The following is a 27,164-nucleotide window of genomic DNA, read 5'->3' as shown; positions in this document are numbered from 1 at the left end:
GTTGCAGCTTGCTGGCATCTGGGCAGAGGAACAAGGCTCTGGCATTGCTTACCACCAAGGGAACGAGTGCTGAGTGGGCTCCACATTCTGTAGACACCAGTGAGTCCACATGAAGGTATTAAGAGCAGCCCAGCCAGCTCTGCTGGAGACTTGGTGAGGTGATGCTTCCCACTGCTTTCCAGAAGGAAATCCTGGCCTCAGCCATGCTTTCTGGCCAGGGCAGCCAAGCTGGCAGGCAGGGATGAGCCAGGAACTGCCCTGTGTGCAGCAGCAGCTCCAGCTCTGTGCCAGCTGCAGCCCCTAGTGTTTCTCCTTCCTCCTGTCTTGTGGTTAGCACAGCACGAAGCTCACCTCAGCCTGACCACAACCTGTGCAGCATTCAGTCCTTCACAGCAAAGCCTTAATGTGCTGCTTCTGGTGGCACTTCCTTGCTCCTCTTTAGGACAAAGTTACTCTGAAACAGCAGATTTTTAAAAGGAGGTTTTATTGCCAAATCTCAAAGCTCTTTACAAACAGGAGAAAAAGTGCTGCCTTTCCACGGGCTGCAGCAGCTGCTTTCATATCGTCATCCACACTTGCTCACTTGCAAACTCACTTCCTTCCTGTCACAGACATGTAAACTGGTGGCACAGCCCAAAACACAGACTCACACTCCAGCACTCCAAGCCCAGAGGGTTTTCAGGCACAAAACCCCCTAGCCTTAGTGCAGCCAGGAATTAGACACAAGTTTAAATGCATGTTTAAAGGAAGATTAAAAAAACAAAAGTGCATGGTGGCAGGATGTACACTGAAGATGGGAGTTGCCATAGAAGGCTGTATGTTTTAGGATGAAACTACTAAATCTATTAGAAAAAATAGTTAAAACCAAGAGTCTCTATCATAGCATTTGAAGCAGTAAAGTTACTGGGTGATACAGAGATTCCACTTAAGTTATAGCTATTTACAAGGCATAATACAAATCTAGTAAGATCTGTTAGTACAGCATATACAGTAATTAGCTGTAGGTTGTAAAATTATTTAATTTGCCCACTTCCTAACAGGTAGAGGGTATTTATCTGTTAGGATTCCTACTGATGGCTATTCAGTAAAATGTCAGACATTTATTCATTAGAATATTGAGTATAATATAAAAATAGACAGTAAATATAAGCACATCCTGTAGGTTTGGCTGTAACAGAGAGAGATGTCTGGGTATTTTTACCAGTGCTTTGCCAGACAAGTATCCACAGAACACACTGCCACAAGAAAACACTGTAGAGAACAAAAGCATTTGTGTATAAATTAGTGGACTGAGCTATCCCATAAGCTGTTGTCATTCTCCTGGATTTCAATGCCAGGCTTTGATTTGCCTGTCCTGAGGTTTAGGATTGGCTTCAGCTTTGGGATATAAACCTGTACCCAGAGTTTGCCCTGGTTTGTGTATACTCCTGTTAGTGTGAACTGGGTTTTCCCCCATCTATCTATTGTTACAGAACTGCATCTTGCAAAAGCCTGCCTGCTCTCTGGAGCTGCTGTCCCTCGACTTCCAGTGCACACCAGGTTCTGACAGCTCACATTCATACCACACAGTGTTCGGTAAACAAAAGTGCACATGCAGAAAAATACATTTAGATAGCAGATAGGCACTGAATTGTCTGTGTTCTTAGCCCTTGTCTAAGTGTGTCTGGAAAGGTGAATATGACCCACAACTCACACTGAACCCGCAACAGCAAATGGCACAGGTCCAGAGTTTGCTTCAGGCTATGTGCCTCCGGGTGGGCTTAGGACATTGGAAACTTCTTGTCTCAAAGCAAAGTTTTTGGCACCTGAGCCCAGAGTGTTTGACCATGTAGAACTTTCCATGTGACAGAATAACAAGTGAACTCTCATACAACATCTGTGTCTGTCTTGAGAGGGGGACTTACTACCAAAACCAAGGCTAGTTTAATCAAAAGAGGCAGAAGCATCAGTTACGGTCACTATCTGTCTTGCTGGCTCCAGGTGGTAGAAACCAGAGTATTTGGAAGCCCAAAGCCAACCTTTCTGTGCTCATACCTGAAGTACCTATGCCTAGTCTGAGGAGGCTCAAACGAAACTTTACTGCTGCTTTGGGTGGTGTTTGCAGCCCCCTGCAGACTTGTGGGACCTGGGAAATTAGGAGAAAAAGAAACAGCTGAGCTAAGAACAAAGTGCTGGAAAATGAGAGAAAAGAGTTTAGGTAGCATGTTGCTCCTTAAAACCAGACTGGGAAGATTGCCATTTTCCATGTTTCCAGAGCCTGGCTCAAGCAAAGGAGAAGCCCTCTGCGCTGTCACACAATTCTCCTCAAAGCAACTATAGGGAATAGGGGAGAGGGCCCAGCTCGGGTATGGGGCTACACAGTAACAGTGCAAAGACATGATTTTGCCACTGCTGTAATGACTGAAGACCACAGGAACTGTGGTGGACAGGGGAGGCTGTGGGAATTGTGCTGGAGCCTTCTGCAATGCCTTCCTCAGACCCTTCCATAGCAATGCATTTTTATTTTCATATACTTAAGCCATTGGGACCAGCCCTGAAGTTTTGTGTGCAAAATGCCTTTCCCTCCATGTGTGTAAATTAGAGAGATCTGGGCCAAAGCATGGCTCTCAGGCTGGCCAGGACACAGCAGGTAGAGACGTGTTCAGTGGGATCTCATCCAGACCCACTGCCTAATGTGCATGCTCCTGTCAGTTACATCCCAAGATAACACTAAGGAAACACACATCCCCAAAGCTGCTTTGTGACAGCTCTCCTAGGAAGCTCCTGGGGATCTCCTGGACACAACTGGCTATTTGTTCCTAACAATGCTGAGGGAATTCAGAGTTATCAGATAGATATGGTCCTCGATAATAAATGTGTTGTCCTGGTAGAAGACACTTTCACAGGCCAAGTGTAATCTCAATTTCCCTATTAATGAAAGAGGAACAATCAATACTTGCCTAGTAATGATGCTTTGAGACTTTGATGCTTTTAGCACACCTAAAGCCCTGCAGAGCCAGCCTCAAAGTGCCTTCATACAGCTGCTCCAAATCAGGGACACTACTTGGAGTCAGGAACTGGCCAGTTTGGTTTGCCTCTGTGTGAGGTCACTTTTTAACTGTGGATGTGGTTTTATGAGTATCTTTGGAGAAGATGAAACAGTTTATCTTTACGTTCCTAGATGTCACTGGGCCAGGTGGTCTGGGAAACCGTGCCAGCAAGCGAACAAACACTGACTGCATTTATCCTTAAATGATTTAACTAGGAAAACCAGATAGGTGCCAGTGTAATCGGGTATTTGCTTGCCTGTGAATACAGAGAGACAGGGGCTTTTGCTAGAATAGCCATTCTGCTCCTTTCAAAAAATCTGGCTTGGTCTGATTACCAGTAATTTTCAAGGCCTGATCCATTGAAAGGACTTTGGACAGAATCCTTAAAGAGCATTCACATTTTTGAAACTGTTCACTGTCCTGTAACCTTCTGCTGTGCTAAGAGGATTAGAACCAGACTGGTACGTACAACATGAAGAAAGAAAGACGCTATAACTGAAAGCTCAATTCTGCCCCACAGACATGGTGTGTGCACAGCAAAACACCATCTTTAAACACTGGCCTAGCAATGGTACAAATCATAAATGCAAATGTTTAGCTTTGATTTTGGGAAAGAAGTCTCTGCAGAGTGTGTCAGGGAGCACTTCTCCTATAAAGAGTCACTAGATCCTTTTGCTTTTCTTTCTGTTTCTGTGTTCCTTCTTTTTTCAATTCTCCAAGACCTTTAATTTCTTGCAAAACTTGTGAAGCTTGCCGAAGCTGTTCTACTGCCTCATTGAGCAATGTCTCTGCCACCACTGGGGGTCCATTCCCCTCCTGGGCCTGTTCCAAACCTTCACGTAAAACCTTCTGCAGAAGCTTTTCTGCTTTTTCCCTTTCATTAGCAACTTTCTCCTCCATTTTAGCTAAGCATTGATGGGAATCCTTTGGGAAACCTTGGCCTGGAAGTGCTCTTTGTTTATTTTTGGAATCAGAGAGCAAGTCTCCCAGAGAAGTACAGCGAAGTTTGAGACCTGAAGTGTTTTCTGTAGAATCTTTCTTCTCAATAGCTGCTTTTACACTCTCCTGGTCTGTTTCTGTAGCTAAGGAAGTCTCTGTCTCTTCTGCTGAAGTTTGCTGTTCCTTCTCAGCTGCGGTCCTCCCATTTCCTTCTTCTGTTTCAGCTGTCGGGGATGTGAACTCTGCTACCTCGCTGGCTGTGATCCCATTCACTGGGGGCTTGGAGCTGCCAGACTCCTGCTCTTCCCAGCCCCCAGCTTCCAGGTCACCATGGCTGGAGTTCTCTGTGGCAAGCATTTTCTCTGACAAAACCTTAGGAGGAACAGGAGGCTTTGAAATATTTGCAGCAGCAATCTCAGCCAGGTTGTCTTTGCTATCATCTCCTGATGATTCCAAGTCTTCTGTCTTTTTGGGTTCAACGGTTGGTTGGTCCCAAGCTACTTTGAGCTTGTCTGGCACACTCTTAGGAAGTGGAATTGGAGCTTTTGATATAACCCTGTTGCTGACCTCAACATGGTTCTCCTTGTCCTCCTCACTTGGTGCTTGGGATTCTTCCACGTTCTCCTCTTGACTTCCAGAGTCCTCTTCCTTGGCATTTACACTGTCCTTTGATGTGATGCCTTCCTTAAGCTTCTTATCTGGAGGCAGTGGAGGAGACAGAGGTTTTTTATGTTCCTGATCAGGAACACTGTTCTCTGCCTCCTGATTTTCTTTTGTGCCAGTGGGTTTTGTGGGTGGCATAGGGGGCTTTGGAGTTTCTTTTTGAGGTGGCTCATTGTCACTTTCACTGATAGTGGAATCAAAGGTTGGTGGTCCATTGTCTACTATATCCAGATCTAGTCGCAGGATACCATCTGATGTACACTTGGCAGCCTGAAAAACAAGAGGGAAAGTTTTCAATTTCTATCACTGATCCTGTGTTTCATCCTTTAACTTCAAGTTTAAGTGCAAAACCCTTGCCACCAGCATGGCAAGCAAGGGGTTGCTGCTTCAATCTGAGAGAGCTGGGGCTTTTCAGCCAGGAAAAGAGAAGGCTTCAGGGAGACCTTAAAGCCCCTTCCAGTGCCTAAAGGAACTTCCAAGAGAGCTGGAGAGGGATTTTTCACAAGCCCATCGAGTGATAGGACAAGGGGGAATGTCCTTAGGCTGAACGAGGACAGGTTTAGATTAGATATTCAGAAGAAATTCTTCACTATAAGGGTGGTGAGGCCCTGGCACAGGTGACCCAGAGAGGCTGTGGACTCCCCATCCCTGGAGTGTTCAAGGCCAAGCTGGAAGGGGCTCTGAGTAACCTGGTCTAGTGAATGATTCTTTGTCCTTGCAGATGATTTTTAAGGTCCCTTCCAACCCAAAGCAGCCCTTGAGTCCGAGAAAAGTGCAGAACTTATTTTACTACTTCTTTTGAAAAGACAGTATTAAAGCCTGTACCACAATAACCTAATTTCTTGGTTTTCCTGTGGGCGCTAGTGTGAAGCTCTGCCTTTTTATTCTCTGTCCTGTGGTAGTGGGATCCCTCTACCCCCTTCATTTGCAATATGCCCCCCAAAGGCTCACTTTTCTGCTTTTGAGCTTGTCATAAACCAAGGTGATCTTTAGATTGCTTGGTCAGGGATTGAAATGCTGTTGCCTTCTGATTGCTTCCTCTAACCCGATGTCATCTTGGCCTGACCAGGGCCAAGCCTCAGCTGGTTAAACCTCCTTCAGACCACAGGCTGTGTGCAAATCTCACTAGTAGCAAGGTTTTCCTAAAAAGGATGGACTTAGCAAAGACATTGCAGTGTGTAAGCTCAGTGCCCCACAGGGAGAACCGCAGTGACAGTTCCTGTGTGAGGGAACCCAAAACCACACGAAGGCATAGCTGCAGCCAGGGCCAGGCTCCTGCAGTGCAGAGAGTTAAGTTAAAGCCTCTCTCTGCTTTTCCAGCCCAGCACAGAGATGGAGGCAAGCTGCATCCTGGCAGCTTGGCCCTGACCCATCCTCACCTGGCCTGCTTTGAACACTGAAAATCCATGTTCATGCCATTTCCTTCATGAATCTGCAGCCAGAAGCCATGATACACATCTTTCTGCAGGCTCTATCCCCTCATTCCTGCTGCTAAATTTATAAGTCAGTTTCCCCTGATTTTGGCTGAGGGTGAGACGTCTTAGAGGTATTAACCTCAGGGGTATCTTGTGAAACTAGTGATCTGAGCAGGGAAGAGAGATGTTTTTAGTGCCCAGGGAAGAGCTCCCCACCTTACTGAACCCATATTAGGCAACAGAATCCACACTTCATTGTTGCTGTGACTTTTGTCATGTTTTCTTCTGCGGTTTTCTGGAGGATGGGAATCTATGATTCATTCTCATGCGTTTCTCTGGAAGAGACACTCTCCCTCCATTTCTATGCAAAGTAAAAAGTCTCAAGGTATCTAATTTTCTGCACAAGGGTCATCTGAGTGTTGTGCAGAAACATAAGTCAGAGTCTTGGAAGTCTGAAGAAAGAAGGTTTGATTTAAAAACCTTCCTTGCTTGCGATTAATGCTCTGCTAAAATATCAATCTGTCTGTAGAAACTTTTTCATAAATCACAGGAATCAAACATTAGTGAGAACCTCTCCCCTGGAAATGAAATGCAGGTTTGTGGGTTTTTTTCTTTTTTTTTTAAAGTGACAGACCCAGAAAATCAGTTAAAAGTAGACAAGTTAGTCTATAAAACTGCCTGGGAGAATAATGTATTCTCTTTCAGACCTAGGGAAGGGCTTGTAAGCTTGAAAGTTCATCTGCTTTCTCTGGTTAGCTTAATGAAAATACAGCTTCTCCCTGTGGACCATGCAGTTCTTCTACCCTTAGACCACTGTGGCTACAAAATTATCCTTGAAAATAAATATAGGTGCTTCAGTCTCTAATGGCTCTGACCAGATGGTAAACAGCTTATGAGTTATGAAAAGCTAAATATATGGTAAGGTGCTGCAGCAGGTAGAGGTCTATGGGAACCTGGAGCTTCATTAGAGAGGTGCTGGCACAGTCTTTCCTGCAGGAAGTTGTTTCCCTTGTCAGCTTTCTCTAGGCTGTCCATATCTGGAGTTTCCCCCAGGGTTTGGTAGCTGAGTGGAAGAAGCAGCTCTCGGTGATCCCAGCTGGTGGGATGGCTCACTCCAACAGGGTGCACTCACCTCCTTTAGGTGACTTCTGGTGGGTGGCCGACGTCCGTGGGACACCTTCACCCTGTCCCGAGTCACATGGTCCAAGGAAAGGCTCTCATCTACTTTCACCTTTAATGGAGGAAGAGGAGGAAAACAAAAAAGGAAGAGGGTGATTAATTTCTCAAGATATATCCATATAGTTGTCACTGTCACTATCCATAAAGTTGTCACTGTCACACATGAAATGTTGAAGCATTTCACCTCTAGTCTTTACCTCAGAGCTCAGTTACAGCCTGCCTGCAAAGCCCTGCACATATGTGATGGATATTTAAGGTCTCAGAGGTTAGCAATGGCTAAACTTATCTCCACCTAAGAGGCAGGGAAAAAAGGACACAAGGAGCTTTGTCCTCACTGCAGCCTGTGCTTGGACCAGCTCCTGCATGTGGCAGAACACAGCACCAAAACTGCTGTTTCCATCTTAGAGGTGAAAGCTCATTAATAACCGTGACCTGACTGTGAACTATATCAGCAGCACTTCGTTACAGCCCTTCCCTTCCACAGCTCTAATGACTGCAGGATGCTGAGGAGAAGGTGTGAGCAGTGACCTGGATTAATTGCAGCTCCAGCTGAATTAACAAATTTATTTCCTGGAATCAGATGAGAAATCCACTGCCTCACACTCCTAAGGAGGGAGGTCCCAGTGCCCTGACAGGTATTTCTGTGCTGGCTCTATGACCATCCACCCACACTGTGATGGCCAAGGGCTGGAGTCTGCTCCCCATGGAGGAGCAGCACCAGTGACCAGGGACACTGAAACATCTGTGTGTCCTTGGTACCACAACTTTGTACAATAGGAAAGCTGGTGAGGGTGAAATAGGGATTTAAAGAGAAAAATGGCTGGTATGGCAGAGTGGTTTTACAGCTCCTTCAGGGGAGAACACATAATCCAAGCCAGCTGAGGGCTTGACCCATTAGCCTGTGCCTGGCCAATGTGGAAACACTTTATATCTGAGTTTTGATCCTTACTGGAATGACTGAGAATTAGAGACTGGATCTCTCTGTAAGGAGGATAACCCCACATCACAGGGCAGGGAGGTGATCTAAGATCCCACCTTGCTGTGCTGCTGAAGGGTGTGCAGAGTTCACCGCCCACTGTACCCATATGCTTTTGCCCTCTGCTGAATAAAAGCAAAGTCCAACTTCCAAGAGTTTACACCTCTAGCACTGTATCTACATGAGTTAGCCCTTTTCTCAAAACTTTTACTCAGTGCTTTGGTTTCCTTTGCTAAACAGTTTTGCTGATAGCCTTGTCCTTCCTTGCCCTGCTCGTTTTTTCTTGTGTCATTCCCATGGTGGTGGTTTTGTTCATTTCCTTTCAGTTACTGAAAGAACTGCAGAAGAGATGCTGCTCCTTTGGTTTAGCTCAGGGCTGATTTACAAACGAAGAGGGAGCAGGGCAAGGTTAACCAGGCTCTAGGTTGTGCAATTTTCATCCTCCCCTCTGTACAGCAGGATGGGAGGAGAATTTGAAAGTGCAGGTGTACTGGGGCCAGCTGAGAGGCAGGCAGGTTTGGCCAGGGCCATGGAGTAACTTTCCACCAGACTTCTCTCCAGACTGCAGGCGGAATAGCTGGTGGACTGAGTCACTTCAGACTTTTCCAGTGCTGAAGACTGGGCTATGTCCCAACCAAGTACCTCCATTTCTGGGCTGCTTGGTGATGAGGACCATGGCAATGTGAGGAAGATGAGTCTCTCCAGGCTGCATCCCAGCTCTACACAACTCAGCACTGCAGCTGCTTCTCTGCACCAGCTGCTTCCATTGGGAGAGGGAGACTCCCAGAAATCCTCTGATCCCAAGCTCTGAAGGGAAGGAACCTGCCCTACCTTGCACACCACCTTTCTCTTTCCTTGGACCACGGCTGGCATGTAGGAAGGATGGAGAGAACAGGAGTTCAGGCAGGTTCTGCTTTTAGCTAAAGGAGCCATGGATGAGAACAGATACAGAAACACAGGAGTTTGAAAACTGTTTCTCTTACCTCATCAAATACTTTGTTTTTGCCTCTATTGATCCCTTCATTAAGAGCTTTTATCCACGATTCCTTTTCTTCCAAAGTTGGAGCTTGAAATTTGATATCATGAACCTGCAAGAGCAGAGAGAGAATTTTTGGCTGAGCATTCCTTTTCAAGACCAGAGGTACCTCTGGATCACTTCAATTTCTATATAACATGCACTTCTAGCCTGTGTTTAAACTACAGATTCCTTTGTGCTTTGGCATAGCTCCCATGAACAGGATTTTGTTATGCTGGACAGCTTTTTGTTGTAGTTTTATTTTGGTAACTACTAAAGTAGTAAAAATGTAAGTTTCTCCCTTCTGCAAAACACTTGGAATAGCTCTTGGAGCATCAGTGAGTTGTACAGCAAATGGTCACACTGCATAGAGTCAGACTGAAAGTCCAAGTCATACTGGCTGGTTCAGATGAAGCAAAATACTTTATCTCCCACTTCCTCCAGAATACCAGGAATGGGAAGGCTGCATGCAGTGGGCTCTGCCTGCTTCCCTGTTCCTGTGGCTCTGCAGAACAGAACTGATACTGGAATGTGGGGCACTGACATTGGCTGCTCTAACCTTGATCCAGCTGGGCACAGACATGATGAGGCATAACAGCAATGTAAGTGCAAAAATTCACCATATCTTTTTGTTTGCAAATGAAATCCAGCAGTGAACACTGCAGACGGGCACTCTCTGGGGTCTGAAGAGCTGGTCAATATAGGAGGGAACTGGCAAGAAGTATGGGTCACAAATAAGGAGGGAGGATGGGTGATTGTATCTCCTGTCCTCCAGCCAGCCAGCTATTTCCTTTCTCCAGGACAGCCCCATGGCTTTGCTCAGTGTTTCCAATCTCTTCTTGCCCACAGCAGTGACAATAGGCAGGGTGTTATGTAATTCACTTCTGTTTCCTCTGAGCACCTCACCAGTATTATGTACATTTGCCCCAGAGTACACTCCAGGTGAGAGAAATATCATCTTCACCTTACAGGTGGCTGCATGGCAGACCAGCTGGGATCCAAACAGCTCCATGTGGTGCCCTAACCCACACTGCACAAGCACACAGGAATACTCCTGTGCTAAAGGACACCAGCAACATTGCAAAATGAAGCACTTAAAAGTTAGACACTCCCATTGTTTCCAGGCTGCAGGGATGTCAGCCTGCTATGTGTGCTCCTCCTAGCACCATCCCTAACAACAGGGTGGCACTTCTTACTGAGTTATTCCATCATGTGTTTTATCCTCCTGGGTCAATATGTCTTATTGATTTAACTCTGCTCCAGCCCTGCCCTGAAAACAGAATTACTGATTCCCCTGACAGTCTTTTTTCTTTCCTGCTTATCACTACAGTATCTGGGGGGCTTCATGAATTCCTTCTTCAGAGCAACTGAAATTATCCATCTCTTCCAGGTGGAGAAGCGAGCTACAGAGATGCTTGTTCAAAACACAGCCTCATGGGGGTTTTGCCTGGAACAGTTTTTTGGGGGTATTTAACATCCTATAGGTACTCTACACTTTCCCATTGCCTTCAAGAGCAGTTGTAGCCTCAGCCTTTTTGTAAATGAGGCCCCACATTCCAAAATCACAGCAGTGTCTATATAAAACAGGGACTATATTAAATGAGGGGGACAAAGCTAATGGTGACTGACAGTCGAGTGCTCTTAGCAGCTCCCTGTTCATGGCACAACAAAGCAGCAACTGTTTTGGTTCTAGCAACTTCTGAAGGGAACATCAGAAATTCTGCAGAACTAAAGCCTGATCTCCTTACACCCACTCTTGCTGTTAGAAACCAACTGTTCTTCCTTTCTGTATTTATTTTTCATGTCAATGCTGTGGATTTACATCACAGCTGCCAAGTGCCAGACACTCACAACCATCATGGCAAGCAGGGAGTTAAGGAGTAATTTGGGGAAAGATTCTTTATTTGATCAGTTTGCACGTAAGGTGACAGGACCACATGCCTTCCTAAGAGTTCAGAGGGGAGGTTAGGGCCTGACCCACAGCCCTCTGGAAAAAGAGCCCTTTGTCTGGGATGCAGAAGAGCCACTCTAACCAGGGAATGTAAGGGAAGGCAAGGCTCCAAAACAGAGCGACGGCCAGATTTTGTTTTAGTCCGAGCTGGCCTGGTTTTGTGTGTGCTTAAAAACTTTTTTGTTTGGAAACGATTTTGCCCCAAAGCTTTGTGATTATAAAAGCTTATGAGAAAGCTCTACTTGTGAGCAGCTGAGCTGCTGCACTGCCTGGCAAAGACCTGGCAGCCTGCACCAGGGTTTAGAAATCTCTGTACACGTTGTTCAGGGGAAGGATTCCTGCCTCACTTCAAGCTTCCTCTTCCAATGCCACTTTCTGTGCCTCATTCCAAATAAAGCCTCCCAGACTGTGACTAAGCACTGGTGTCAGCAATTCTGTGGCAGAGCAGGGAGAACCTCAGGGGGGTGGTTCCTCGTTAATGAGAAGCTGAGATGTCCCTCTGGCATGCAACCCTTTGCCATCAAATGCAGATCCAGTGGATGGTGAAAGGGACTCATGGTGGCAGCAGAAGGGAGCTGGGTGAGGGAGGATGAGCAGCACAGTGGGACCCACAGGGCAGTGTGGGCAATGCCAGCCTTGTGTTGCTGCAGCTCTGCTCCCTGATTGCACAGCTCCCCGGGCTGTGACACAGAGGTGCAGGTTCCTCCCAGTGCCCAGGTATCTTAGAAATTTTTTCTCTCCTTTTTATAAGACACCCACAGACACCAAGGCAGAGTCAGGCTGCTGGGGCTCAGAGGCTCATGCTCAGGCTGCTGCCAGCCACAGCCTCTTTGCTGCCTTGCAGTCCCTCATCTGTCTGCATCCATCTGTGGCTCCTGTCCTTGGCCAAGGCACTGGGGAGAAGAAGCTCACCCAAACCAAACCAGGATGGGAGCTCTCTGTAAAGCAGGAAGCTGCAGAGCAGAGACAGAAAGAAGCTGGTCTCAGTCCTGCCTGTCACTGGGACTCTGCGCAGTACTTTGAGACTCCCAGGCTCTCAACAAACAAGGAACAGATGAATTTCTCTTGTCTGTATCTTTACTCATTTGAATATTTACAGATGCCAGCAGATGCATCTAAGGATGGGTACTTCCTACAAAACAATAAGCAGGGTCTGGTCTCCAGCAGGAATTTAAGGCAGAGAGTCGGTGACACCAATATGAGAGGACAGCAGGCAGGGTAACACATTTGCACTCCTTCTTGCTAAGCCAGCTGAGACTGAGTCATGCCATAAACAACAGGCTGGTGTGCCAGGAAAAGCTGTCATGGCCAAACCTAGTGACCATTGTAAGCCATGAATGCAGGCTACACAATTTACTGACAGTTACTCAGAGCACAGCACAGCTCCTGCTGAATCACTGCTGAGACGTCAGGCAGCAGGAGCTCCCACACAGATCACTGTCCGTGACAGCAGCGGGCACTGTCTCCCTCACTGCTCCTTGTCCTCCCTGAGACATCAGTCTTCTCCAGCACTGACAGTCTGATGGCAATGCCAAGCCTGCTTTCCAGGAAAGAGAAGTGTTCCTGGGGTCAGTCTGTTGTACCTGTGCTAAGTCATTTAACAGACAAGCTCTAGAGAGCTTGTAGCTGCAGTTTAAGCCTGTTACAAACACTTCTTTGCTCAGCAATTCTGCAGAACTGCTGCAGAGGTAGGTGACACAAACCTGTGCTTGGTCCTTATCTGTTTCAGTGCAAAGCCTGGTAGGGCTGGGCTAAACTGGACTGTGAATTGCCTGTGAACTGCTGGGGGGATGTGTTCCCTTCTGCTGACTTTTGGTACAGGGTGGTCACCTTCAGCAGAAGCTGCAGCAGAGTTAGGTCAGTAACATCTTAAACTACCATGAGTGCAGCAGAGTCTATCTGCCAGATGGGAGGTCATTTCTTGCCTTCTTCTACATGATTTTGTCAGGTTATATATCATGAAGGGGAAAGGAGAAGACAAGGGACTCCCTGCCTATGACAGGGAGGTTGGAACTAAGTGATCTTCAAGGTCCCTTTCAACCCAAACCATTCCATGTTTCTATGAGATGATTGTCAGAGGATTCTGGTGGTTTTCTGTAGCTGAACCAAGAGCAACATCATCCCTGGGAATAATGCAGCATCTCAGCCAGACTGGCAGACCCCAGGAGCAGACTCCCCCAAACCTCACTACTGCAGCTTCCAGGCTGGGCCCCTGGTGAAGGCAGTTCCAGGTACCTCAAAAATGGATGGAGGGAAAAATAAGCAATGGAAGTTTCCACCCCTGACCACAGGTGTGAGGATGCCTGAAGAGCTGCAGGACTTGCTGGTGGACTCTTTCCTTACTACCACCCTCTTCCCAATTTTAATACTTCCCTGCAGCTGAAGCTTTTCAGATCCACTCAGAACACCAGACTTGTGTCAATCTTGGTAATTTTCAGAGTTTACACCAAGCATCATTTACACTGCTTTTCTGCATTGTGAGTAGTACATTTTAAAGTCTCCAGGCCAAGGCTACTGCCCTTTCTTAGAAGCCCAGTTCTCTGCATCCAAAAGTTTTCCCTTAATTGCTGTGGATGGAATGAAGCATTTGAGATTTCTAAGCAGAACAGGGTTTTTGCACAGTCAGCTTCCTTCACTGAAGAATTGAAGCTCAGGGGGCAGTGCTTTCTTTCAGTTCCATACCAGTGCAGGTGTGTGACATGCTCATATTGTCACAGCTTAACAAAAATGTCATCCTTGTCAACAGGCCAAGCAGAATCTGGGTACATTCATCAACAACCAGTGTTTAGCAGGACTACTTATTTATTCAGGTGCAACTTCAGCTGCAGAGTAGTTTTAACTGACTGATTCATCTCTGCTCAAAAATATCCCATCCAAGATTTAAACTGGGATTCCCCTGCAACTAAACTGGGTTCCCTGTATTCAAGATTTGTGCACTGAAAGAGAAATGGCCTTTCCTAGCTTGTTGCTAAGTCCCTCAAACTCTTTCCTCAGCATTATGCTCAGGAGAGAGGGTGAAAAGAAAAAAACCCTAGCAAGATGTGGCAGGGCTTGGCAAGCTAGCTCACAGGGTGATTTTAAACTGTGGATGGCAGCAAGCCTCCCAAATGGAAAACGTTTAACTGATATATATCGCCACAGCTGTGATTTCAAAACAGAAGAAGGACAGTTGTGTACGTTGGCCTCCTAATTGAAGCCTGTGCTAACATCTGCCAAAGTATGTTGTGTGTCAACACCCTCACCAGATTCCCAGCCAAAAGAAGGGTGGGAGGAGAGCCACAAACAGGGAACTTTTCATTTATAAAAGCCCTTCCTTTCACCAAAAGAGCCTTATAAAAAGTAGCCTCTATCTAGGTCTCCATTGAATCAGTGGCATGAAAAACAGGGTAGCTGTAAACTTGCCAGCATGCCAAAAGGATGAAGTTACCCTTTTGGGCACAGTTTGGGCATATTTTTCTCATAGCAAGAAATGAAAGGTTTAAAAACAGGTCTCACACCCTGCATTGATTCATGGAGCAGTGCAGAGACATATGCAGCTATTACACAATTCTCTCAGTAACATATTGGCAGATAATACCTGTTCCTACCACACTGCCCATCTCTGAGCACACAGGGTATTATTGGCCTCCCTGGGAATAGGTGTACACTTAGAATCACAGAATCCTAGAATCATTTGGGTTGGAAGAGAAAAAACATCTGTTTCCAGCCCTCCTGCTATGGACATGGACACCTTCCATTATTCCAAGTTGCTCCAAGCCCTGTCCAACCTGGTCTTGGACTCTTCCAGGGATGGGGCAGCCACAGCTGCTCTCAGCAGCCTGTGCCAGGGCCTCACCATCCTTGCAGGAAAGAATTCCTTCCTAATGTGTTCTGGGCTCCAGCGCTCTGCTGGAGCTCACTAGCCCAGGGTTCTGGGGCAGGAAAGTCCTTGTTTTGTTGTTTTGAATGAAGTTTAGCACAATGGTGCTCTGAACTCAGCTGGGGTCTTATTATATGAATAAACACTAAGTGACTGGAGTGAAAGAATAAGCAACAGTGACAACAAGGACTAAACAATCCATTTATTTAAACAAAATGGGGGAATGCAGCAAGTTTGTATTTGTGCCTGTTCATGTTCTTATGGAAATGAATGTGTTTTGTCCCTCAAAACTTCTCAGATTTGCACAGGGAGATTTAGTAAGAACTCTAAGGCCAAAAAATAAATCACATTGAAATTAGAAGGCTAAGTGTGATACCCCAAAGTAACAATGAAGAATTCTAGCCCATAAAGATGCTGAAATGGATAGCGTGCAAGTAGGAGCTAAGGAGAACATTGAAAGATGTGTAGTGATCATGAATATAGATAGGAAGTAAAGCAGGATGTCTTTGCATACACACAGTGCTCAGATGGATTTATAGTCTCTTTGCAATGCCAGTCTGGTTTTTAGCTTCTGGATCTAACCAGATGCTGTGCAGGAAGCTACAGATGTAGGGTTTCATGAATTCTGCAAAACAAATCTTTTCTCCTAGGAAGTGTTTGGCTGCAAGTAAATTTGCACTGGAGTTTCTCAGATCAATGGTTCTAACTCCAGGAACTGTCTCAGTACATGGATTGGAATTATTGATTTCACTGGACTTGGGCAAAGCTGCAGCATCCACAGGTGCTTAGAGGACATGGAGGAACCATAGGGAATGATCTAAGAAGTACCACTTCTTAGGGAGTACTGGAAGAAAGAAAATGCTAAGGCAGGAAAAAAAAAATCAAGAGGAAAAGGCTGAGCCAAGGAAGACCTTTTCCCCACAACAGGAAAGAAATCTACATGACAGTGGCTTTCATTCTTACACACTGTACAGCCTTCACAGCTACAGGTCATTTCTCCCAGCTGCCAAGGAGCTCAGTCTCAGAGCTTTTCATCTGCTCTGGGCACAGCTGGCTGGAACTCACTTTGGAGCTAGCAAACTCGAGGGTGATGAGAAAGGCAATCCTACCTTCTTACCCGGGGAGCGGATTAAAATGAAACGATTTTTCCTTTTTAGTAGTGCACGCAGCTCCTGGCACTTGTCATAACTCTCCAGTTCCACTGTTTCTATGCACTTCTGTTCATCCTGCAGAGAGGGAATGAAACATTTTTATGAATAGGAGGCATTGAAATCAATCACAGATCATCAAATTCTGCATTTCTTCCCTTTGCAACTGTCTAAGAGCTCTTTTGCCTTAAAAATAACCTGCATGCAGCCAGAAAGCCCCATAAATCAGGCTGGCATCTCACTAAGAAAACACCCTGGTCTTTAAGCTACAGGCCTAGTGGTCCACAGTGGCTGAGCAAATAACAGGCTGGGGACAGTAACACCAGCTTCTGTCATTGCTGTTGGCCTCATCCAGGGATCTGCAGCCAGAAGTGACACTACCTCCATCCCACAATGAAAGGAGGAGATGTGATTCTGCTTCTTCACAGGGAAGGTGACACAAGCATCACGATGGTCCAAGCAGTCCCCTCAGGAAGCCTGAGCCAGAGCAGGGATAAGAGGGGAGCCCTGTTGCCACACTGAGCTGGGGCAAACTGGTCCTCACATCACAAAGGCCAGCAGGAGCTACGTGTGATGGACACAGTCCTCTTGCAGCCACACTCCGAGCTGTCAAAACGCTTAGTATTGGAAATACAGCCCCGTACAGCCAGCAAAACTGTCTGGGCCAGCATCTCAGTGGGGAATATTTATCTCTGGAGTATCTCCACTGATGACTGCCGGCCGCGATCTTGGCTCATTTCTCCCAGTAACATAACTAAAATTCCACACGTGGTGCGTGGCTCAGTTCAGCTGCAGAGCACCATCCCTAATAGGAATTGCAGCGTAACACTGGGCAAATAATATTCTTCATCTCTCAGTAGCCCAGCAGAGACCAAAGCTCCCTTTTGCTAAGCACAAATGAGCAGTGAGAATCTCAGAGCAGTTCTTGCCAGTGAAGTGCTACAGTCAGCATGGCTCATGAACCTCTCCAGTACCATCCTGAATTAAAATTGCTGGCCATAACCACCCCCAGCTCAGGCTCTGCTCCCAAGGCAGCTCCTTGTGCCCGTATGAGTTTGTATTTAGCAATTCCTGTAGTGGAGAAGGGGGTGTGGGATGAGGAAACATGTCATAGCCAGGAAGCTGCTGCGTGGCTGGAGGCAGGGAATGGAGAGTTCAGAGGGAAGTGGGCTGCGGGGAATTTCCTCCCTTTACCACTTGACATTTAAGTCGCTGTGCAGAACTCAGCCTGCGTTTCAGTTTTTTTAACCCTCCTATCTGGGGATGGGGGCCCGGCAGAGCTGATGCCAATACACAGAGCGAGTCCTGAGCCACCGAGGGACGTCTGGATCCAATTTAGGTTTATTATTTTAATGACATTACTGTTTATTTCATTTAACACTGAGTAGGTGAATGTGAACTGGGAAAATGCGTACTAGGAGTAGGAGATTAATCCTGCCCAAACCTAAAACCCAGCCGATAAAATCCTGCTGACGCTACCGGGCCCTTTGAAGGCTCCTGCTGCAATCCTGGTATCGCAATGTCACTGCAAAAGGACAGGGATGGAAATAATAACCCCTCCGCGGCCAACAAATGACAGAGAAGGGTGAGGTCAGGAATACATGCCTCGGGGATGGGTGATCTCATCCTGGCCTTCGGAGGACGACCGCCCACGTTACAGCCCTGCCGCACGGCCGGTGCAGCTCCCAGCTCCTTCCCTGGGCTCAGGATGCAGAGAGCTCCGGCAGCACTCTGAGCAGAGACCAACCCCAAGCCTCCTGCCCACTCTCCCTGCTCTCAAGAGCAGCTCTGTCCCCAGCAGAGCCCCTGTCACCCTCTTTGTCCATGCCACCCGTCCTGCCTCTTGGACAGGAACTCTTCCCTGTGCAAGCTGTGCTCCACTTCCTAAGGGCTGTGGAACACTAAGCTGGGGAACAAGGGGACTTGGCACGGTGGAGAGTTGTGGTTTTGCTGTGAGATTGCCTCTTGCCTTCCAGCTGCCTGTCTTCTCCCTGGGGAGGCTTTGGGGACTGTGACCTGGCCAGAGAACAAGGGCAGAGAGGATGTGGACATGCAGGACACTGTCTCCCAGAGACACCTTGACTGTTCAAGCTATGGCTCCTTCATCTCAGGGACCTGAACTTTTCAAGTGAGTTATCCTCTTCAGGGAAAGCAGGGAAGAAAGCAGACAGAGAAATATAAAAACTCCATGTATGAGGCAAAGGAAAAGCATCTGAGTTCAGGGAGCACCAGAATGGGGCTTTTGTCTGTGTTTTACCCTTGGCAAGCAGCCATCCCCACTCTGTGAGCCTACCTGGGTCACAAAGAGATCCTTTATGTCTGTCCTGCAACACTAAGATACAGAAAAAAGATCCAACCCTGACGCAGGTCCCCAGGTCCCTTCAGCTTCCTGGGACCTGGAGGACACTCAGCACCATGAGTGACAAAGTCACTTAGAGAGTCCTGCCCTGACACATGTTCTGGACAAGCTCAATCCTGGTACAGAACCCTTACATTCATGATTTAATGCAGAAAAACTATTCCATTAACACTCCATGGAGCACATCCTGTGACAAACATATCTATGTCTATTGGCTTGGCCCTTAAGAAGAAAGTTACTGAACACCTGGACATATTAATGCATGTGCTTAACCAAAGAATGAAAAGTTTATAAAAAGGTGGGGGGAAAAGATTCCCTGAAATTTTTATTTATATGAAGGCATAATTCCCAGCAAAAACCTCCTCACTGACACATACTCAGGGGCTGAGACCCTCCATTCAGTGTAAAATGTCTAGACCTGAAATAATAATTTATTTCTCTATTTAAGGCTCTCAAAGTGTTTTAACAAATCAGTTTTGGGTATACCTTGCTATCACTTTACCAGGGCAAAATGCAGATGTTAAGTGTCCATTTGTTGAACGCCAAATGGATCCTCTGGTCTCTAGAATCTAGTAGGATTTTTCCCTGTCAAATAATACACTTACAAAGAAACCCTAAAACCACAAGAAAATAGGTCTAAGCACTAGCTGCACTGTTTAGGGGGTAAAAAAAGTCCAAACTCAAGACTGATGCTTTCTAATCCATGAAGTGATAAACTCTGTAGGTTTTTTTATTCTTGCAAGAATATGCAGAGATAAAAAGACAAGAAACCCCACTAGAAAATAACCCACTTGGTTCTGTGCACACCTGCACAGCAGTTTCTTGGGATCCGAGCACCCTGTACTTGCATCAGTGCCTCCTTTCCTGACATTTGGGTGTGGAATATACAAACATCTTGCTTAATTGCATCTTCATTTAGGTGAGGGTACAGATGCAGGGTGCTGTAAATGCAGGCACAGGAGAGAACAAGAAATCCATCTCCCTTCATTCCCCATCCGCTGAAAGAAACCTGAAGCCGTGTGGGATGACTTTCACCCCATCTGCTCCAGGTAACACAATAGGCATTTGCCATTTGCCTTCAGGAGGTGGCTCTGCTTTTAACCAAACCCAAAGCCTGACTAGCAGATGCAACTTGGGGAACACGTTCCCAGGGCAGGTCAAGAGCACATTCCTGGAGATTGCTACTGATAATGATATATGGTATTTGTGTGCTGCTCAGACTGTACTTTCCAGCAACACTGTACAATGTTCTTGTCTCTATCTCGTGTTGGCCGTCCCCTCTGCTCTTGTTTTGCACCTAAACCTCAGCTACAAGTGCAGCCAGGCTCATGCAACTGCATCAACAAGGTGGCCTGCATAGGAAACAACTGCTAAAGGCAACATTAGCAGCCCTTTGTGAAGGGGTGGACACGGGAGGGACTGAGAAAAGCACACTGAGTCCAAGGCACTGCTCAGTTCCTGGAAATCTGATGGGCTCAGACCAGCTGAAATGCTCAGCCTCTAGATAAAATGCTCAGCCTCCTGCCTGCCCACATGGAAGCTAACCCCCATTTAACCCATCCAAGTCTAATTCAGCATACATATGGAGAGATGCCTTTTATTCCTGTTGCCTGAGGTTTTATCTCCTTTCCTTTTCAGCAAGTACTGAACAATCCCATTTGTAAATGTTTCAGCCTGAGGAAGGTCTGGAATGTTGTGTCCTTCTCCAGGGTCACACAGAGCAGATATGTGGAGAAGGTCCACATACCCAGTGGGAAAAATGGCACCTTGAACTCCAGAAATGCAAACCACCATAGCACACTGCACCACAGACTCTGCCTAGACATCAACCCTTCCCATCTCAAAAACTTAGTTCCCCATTTGTAAGATAGAGACAGCCACACTGCCCTGACTACATTAAAGGAAGATAAATACAGTAATAAACATGAACTGCCTCAATTCTGTTGCAACAAGACCCCTCCTGAGTGCAGAAAATTGCCATTTCCTTTGGTTTCCCTGTAGTAAGTCTGCACAATCACATGTTACCCTATTGTGCTACCAGATAATTTTGCAGCAATTTCCTCTCCTAAGACATTTGACTTCACTGTAAGCCAGTTTAATAGCCTATAGATATTAACATGATCCCTTATTTACAATAATGGGACCTTGCAGCTACTGTAGCTTACAGATGCAATTTATTACAGGATGTTACCACAATCTGCAGGCTACCAGAAAACATTATGCCTGGTTGTTACAAATGCCATTTTCCTTCTTGAGATAATAAAATAACCCTTTAAATGATTGGGATTTTTTCCTTCTTCTGAATGTCTGTGAAAATTAATCTTACTTTAAAAGCCTCCTTTTCCCTTGTGGTAATGAGAGCCTCCATGTATCTTGTTTTTAAAGGCATGCCCTTTAAAAAAAACCTACGTCATGTTTATGGATTTTAAATCTTTGAGTTCCTGAAGCTTCAGCTGTAGTCAACAGGTGTCCAGGGCACTGGGAAATGATCTACAGAGAGTCAACAGTTTGCAGGACCAGGCTGCATCCCTCTGGGTAAGAGAACCCCCACCTTGCTTTTCCTGCCTTCTGAACTGCTCATCACCTGACATTGATTTCTCCTGTCATTATTCTTGCACTCTTCATGACATTTCACAGCTAAGAACAAATGACACCAGAAAGCTTTGGGATTTGGGAAGAGCAGGAGTGTTCAGCATAAGGGAAGAGGTAGTACCCTTTAACCTAAATTGTTTATAACAAATCTTCTTTATTAGGCAAGAGTATGTTTTTAAAAAAGAGAACTGAACTCACTGTCAGTCCTGTTGTTCCTGAAACCACCGCAGCAATGCAGCTGCTGAAACATTTCCCCATTCTTCTTCCCTTGACACACTGCACATGAAGCTTTACATGATTTTGCTTTTATATCATCCTGATGCCCCAGATCTTCTTGGGCCAGACACCTCACAGGCACGTGGTCCTTGTTCAGACCACAGTCCCCCACCCTGCTGCACACACAGGCCAGCACAGGGCTCAGACCTACCCACCCCTCACCTCAAACCTCTCTTGGTGTAGCTTATGCTCTGCACTGTCATTTCTAACTTTTGGGGCAAACTCTGCTCTTGCAGAAGCTGCCTCCAGCCCAAGAACAAAGGCTTGACTCAGGACAGAGCCACCTTTGCATCCTGGCAGGACCAGCCCTGCACTTTTCATTCTTCTTGCCTGAAAATGCAGGACAGATTTGGCTTGGCTCTTACTCCTCATTTGTCTGGAAACAGCTCTAAGTGTGGCCATGAACTTAAGGCATGCAGTTTATCTAGGGAAGTCCAGGATGAGGCTCCAGGGGTCCTTTACTCAGAACTGGCTCAAGTAAAGGGAAAAGATGAGCCAAATCCAGACTGTCCATGCTTAAGGAGGACAGCAAGCACTCACAACCTCACTCTGCATCCTTCAGTGGCTAAAAGAAACTCTGAAGAGTCTGGCTGGCAACAATCTGAGCTGCCTGAGGGGTGCCAAAGAGCTGCAGGGTTGCCTGCCATCCTCTCAAGTGGCAGGTGGGAAGTCAGCCTGCTACAATCACTTTTATCCTTCAAAAGCCAAAACCTCACTGCACATATCCTGCTTCCGCCCAAAGCTTTACACTGTTCACCTTCTCACAGGATGTCCTGCCCCCCATTTTTTTATTTTGGCAATGGCTCTGTCAAAATATTCAATGGCTAAAATATTTATAATAAGTAATATATTTAAAACGCAGCTGCCGTCTCTTTTACAGAGTTTACCCTTCCTGGAGATATCTGGAGAAGCCCTTTTGGAAGGAATGGGCTGGAGAGAAGAGTAAAAAACACAGGGACATGCATGTGTCCCCAGGGGCCTGCTCCTGCCCCTCATTCAAGGCCATTAGCTGAGACCATACCTCATCCTCGTAGACCACGAGCTGTGTTTTCCGTAGCTGGACGTAACGATCCTTCCACAGTCCCAGGAGCCCCCCGCTGCTTTTTTTAATCCAGCCATATTTCTCTGCAGTTGGAGCACACTTTGGTTTCTCTGAGACTTCCTCCTTTGTATCCTGCAAGGACAGAAGGCATAAGGAGTTTCCATCATCAGAAAACCAGCCCAGAGAAGATTTTGGCACCCACCAAATGTGGTCCCTCCCCAGCACATCACAACGGGAGATTGACATCTTCCAGAGGAAAACTCAACCAGCTCCCACAGGACTGGGAAGTGGGCACAGACCCCAGCCATCCCTGGAGACACTGCTGGGATGGCAACAAGTCCACCTTGCTCCTCTGCTCCCCCAGGGGCTCTGCTTCTCTCTGGGGAGGTACTCCTTGCTCACTCATGCACCAAGTGCACCTTGAAAAGGAGCAGCCTCCTCTCCTCTTTGCTCCTCCAGCTTTTTGATGAATCCCAGCACAATGGATTCTGCTTGCACCAGTAGCAACACTCATATTTTAGTCCAAGGCCACTTCTGCAAGCTTCTCTTCTAGGCATCTATGCTTGGTCACCATCCCCAAACCAACTCCTGTTGGCAAATCCACAGCATGAGGGACAGGACTTCACCACATCTACAATAAAAGGTTCCCAGCAGGTTAAAGATGAAAACTTTCCTCCTCTTCAGTGCACTGGAAGAACCTTTGCAAAGGCAGGATCCCTGTACCCCTCCCTTGGAGCACCTTGCAGCTCCCCACACCCCACGGACCCCTCAATAAGCCTCTTTTCATGGAGCAAGGCAAGGAGAATCCCCTGCTGAGCCAAATCCCCTTACACAATCACCTCACCAACCTTGTGATTTGTCAGGAGAGGCCAAGCCCAAATCCTCCAACCTCCTCCCAGGGACCCCACTGTCCCCCAGACTCAGATTTCTCCATGTCCCCACATGTAATAGCAGCAATCCTGCTGCAGAGAGCTAGCACACAAAAAAGAGGGTGTGTGACAAGAGAGCCCCAAACATCCCAAAATGGCCCTCACTGCACAAACTGTATCAGCTGGAGCTCAGACATCTTGTTTCATAACATGAGAAAATCCCAAGTGCATGGAACAGAGTCAGAGCTGGACACTCCCACAGCCAGGACAGAGCAAGTGTGTATGGACAAGCTTCTAAAATTTGGAGGAGAGCCTTGCTAACAAATCTGTTTTCATGCACCAGACTCCCACTGAACACACCCTTGGATAGCAGCTTCCATCAGGATAAGCTCTTATTCCAAAGAGGGAGCTCGCACCCATAAGAAGAAGAAAAACAGCTTAAACACCCCATGCACCCACATTTATTCTGACCTCCACTAAGATCTGGAAGGGGCTGGGCTTTGCCAGTAGGCTCGGGTGCAGACTGGGAACAAGAAACTCAAATAAACTGTTTCACCTAAAAGAAAATTGGGCTGAAACCTCTAACAACCTCGGTGCCTTTTGTAGAAGTTATTTCAGTTATACTGAGCTGCATCTGAAATGGCCACAATACAGGATGACTGAGCATCAAAAAGTTTTCCGGGAAATGGAGGAACTACACAGGGTGTTTTTTTTTTTAAACTTGACTTTTTAGGTTGCCAGGAAGTTGTATTCAGTTGAGATCTGCGACTTCAGCAAACATCAATTCCTGCACAAATACAGACCTGCAGGTTTCCTGATTGAGAACCCTTTTGATGTCATTTTTAGATAATTGGGCATGGACTTTAACCTCCCTTGTAGCACTTGTGCATGGATGTAGCTGTGTGAAGAGTTTATTCAAGTGAGTCCAGACCAACAACTGCTAAAATGTTTTCACTCTTTAAAGTTTTTTTTTTTTTTTTTTGCTTGGCAGGTGAATTTTTGCTGGGTTTTTTTTTCCCCACCTGGCAGAAAGGCTGAAGTCACATGGTAAATATGTCTATCCATGCTCTGCTCTGCAGAGCAAAAACTACACTGGTTTTAAAATAAAAGTACTCTCTGTGAAGACACGGCACCTAACATCTACCTCTGAAAAACAACCTGCCCCAGCAGAGCTGGGGCTCATGTTGACACCTCTGTACAAGGCACAGCGGGGGCAGAGCTGGTTTGGGGTCTGGCTCTCCAGCCTTTCAGGGACTGCACCTCACCTCCTTGGCATTGCAGGCTTGCCTTGGAGCTCCCCAGATCACTCAGGAGCCCTCCTTGGAACCCCTGCCTGAAAGGAGCCATGCATGGGGTAACTCTCCATACCAGGCAGGACTTCCTGCTGTGCCAGCACCTGGGAGCATCCACACAGAGGATCCATGACTCCAAGCCCCACCTGAGCAGCCCAGGAGAGGGAAGGTGAGGGAAGCTGCAATGAAATGGAGAGTGCTGGTCTCAGCAAGTGACAATAGCCACAAGCAGAGGGCTCTGCCCTTGCACTGCACAAGAGTCACCTGAGCCTGAGCTGCCTTCTCCAGTCCCTGCTACAAGGCAGATGTGAGGGGTGAGATCCAGCACTCAAAGGGATGCTGAGCTGCTGGGCTCTGGGTCAGCAACTTCCCCTTCACAGGTACCCCGCATATCCCACAACGGGGGCAGGTGCTGTAATCCCTCACCTGCTGCTTAAGGACATAAAAGACCCAGATGATTCAACTGCAAACTTTGCTCCTGCAAAAGCAAGAAGAGTCTCAGAGATGGTGCCCTGACATTTTTGCAGATTATTTTTATGCCAGCCTTGCCCCAAATTGGCAAGGGGAGGTTGGCCAGGGAAGGGCACCAGCAGCAGGGCATTGTGTCCATCCTGTGTCCCCTGCCTGCAATTCCACAATTAAAATGGAAGCATGACACAAAGACATGAGTTGCTGTTGTTAACTCAGCTACATAGGAGCATTCTACAAGAAATATTCAGATATCCTTCCTGGGATTTTCTTGGGCTGGATTAATTCTTGTGGTAATTCCATGAGAAGAAGCCCCCTGACATCAGCCAGGTGAGCCAGTGTAAATGAAGGAAGAACCAGGTTATCCCAATGCCAGCTCAGGCCAAAGGCATCACTCCCAAAACCAATCCATAAGAGTCATTTTTGCATTTTCTATCATGGTGGTATTATAAGTGAAACACAAGTTCCACTCCTTCAGCTTGGTTTAGCCTCACATTTTGCAGCTCAGCAGAGAACCCAAATCAGATAAGATGGCTTTTTATTTAACAACTAGGCAGTTTTTTCTCCCCTCCCCTGCCCTGTATTTTATGGGGCCACAAACCCACATAGTCTTCATGTCTTCCAACTAAACAAACCCCCAAGAGTTGAATCACAGTGGTGCTTTTAAAGTTACACAGAGCACAGAAGTGCCTTAGCCAGTTACATCAACTTCATTTCAATCAAGCATCTCACTTATCACACACTCCCTTCTACCAAGGTGCTGATGAACAACTCCCAGGAGAAAACCTGCATCCCCACACATCCACTCTTTTTCTCCCTTTCCACGTTATCTCCCAAACCTTGCTGTTAGCACTTCCACTTCTGCCCAGAGAACAGAACAGATTGTTCCACTGGAAACAAACTGCTCAGATCCACGTGGAACCTGGGGAACTGCCTCTGACACTCCTTCTACAAGCAATCCTTGGAGGATTCATGTATCACTACAGAAGAGAAGCCTGTGAGATGGCCAGCCAATGCTGGGGTAAGTGTGAAGCCCCTTTGGCCGGTGGCTGCCAGCTGGAAGCAGTTTCTCTGCTGTGGATTAATTTCATGGATGCCAGCGGATAATAACAACTCTCAGTCACTACCAACTTGGGCTGCTTTGCCGTCTCCCTGCTGTTTTAAAAGAGTTTTCATTCTTGCCACAGAATGTTGAGAGCTGAAATAAGGGGGTGTGAGGGGGGAGAGACAAGCCACAGCGACAGGGATCGCATGTACCAGACAGAGCCTGAAGTCCTCCGGCAGTCCGTCCTACCGGGAGCTTTCTTTGTGCATGAGCAGCAAAACCTCATCCAAGGAAAGGAAGCAGGAATAATTGCGTGGCCAGACCAGGGGAGAAAGCGACCTGTTTAACTTGCCAACAAATCTGTGGCATCTTAATCAATCCTCACAGGGATGGATTATTGGGGTGTCTGATCCCGTGGACATGAAAACCGTGTTCAGAAGAAGCACTGCACCGCCCTTCTCCGAGTTAAACCCGTCCCAAACAGAAAGGAGGAGCAGAGCAGAAGCGAAGAAGGCTGGAGGTGCGTAGACATGTCCAAGCTGGCGATTCGATCCAGGCCGGGCTCCAGCAGGGCAGGACAACACCCCAGCGGGAGTCACTCGGGATGGCCCGAGCACGCGTGGAACCAGCCCGGCTGTGCCAGCGCCGGCCGAGCCCGGCAGCCCCTCCTGGCCGGCTCCAGCATCCCGAGGGCTGCGGGGATGCGCTGCCGAGGCTCTGCCCGAGCCGCTCCGGGGGCTGCCGGGGATGGGGAACCCCCCGCCCCGCGGTCTCCTCCGCCGTCCCCCGGGGCAGCGGGGCCGGGATGTCCCAGCGCCGGCGAACAGCCGAAAACACCCCGAAGTGCGGTCCCCCTGCCCCGGCAGGCGCTTCTCCCGCCCGGCCCGGGGATCCCCCCTCCCTGTCCCGGGGTCACCCCCGCTCCCCGTCCCGCTCCCGGCCGGACTCACTTGCTCCATGGCTCCTCGCCGCCCGCTCAGGGGCTCGGCCGCCGCCCCGCTGCCCCGCTGGGCTCCGGGCGGACGGTCATGCCGGGCGGGCCGGGGG

At 47.4% G+C, this 27,164-nt stretch overlaps 1 protein-coding gene across 1 annotated transcript; it reads right to left on the bottom strand.

Moving 5' to 3' along the window:
• Nucleotides 1–467: 467 nt before the first annotated feature.
• Nucleotides 468–27,164, bottom strand: PLEKHO2 (pleckstrin homology domain containing O2). Its single transcript, XM_053988878.1, has 6 exons — nucleotides 27,068–27,164; nucleotides 22,423–22,575; nucleotides 16,136–16,252; nucleotides 9,185–9,289; nucleotides 7,179–7,277; nucleotides 468–4,901 (listed from the first exon to the last, which is right to left on the bottom strand). The coding sequence occupies exons 1-6, from the start codon at nucleotides 27,074–27,076 to the stop codon at nucleotides 3,663–3,665; spliced, it is 1,722 nt and encodes a 573-aa protein (XP_053844853.1). The 5' UTR covers nucleotides 27,077–27,164; the 3' UTR covers nucleotides 468–3,662.

This window comes from Vidua macroura, chromosome 12 (assembly GCF_024509145.1).
Source record: "Vidua macroura isolate BioBank_ID:100142 chromosome 12, ASM2450914v1, whole genome shotgun sequence".
In the NCBI taxonomy this organism is placed as follows: domain Eukaryota; kingdom Metazoa; phylum Chordata; class Aves; order Passeriformes; family Viduidae; genus Vidua; species Vidua macroura.
The sequence above is the reverse complement of the archived record's forward strand: the minus strand, read 5'-3'. Positions and strand labels throughout refer to the sequence as shown.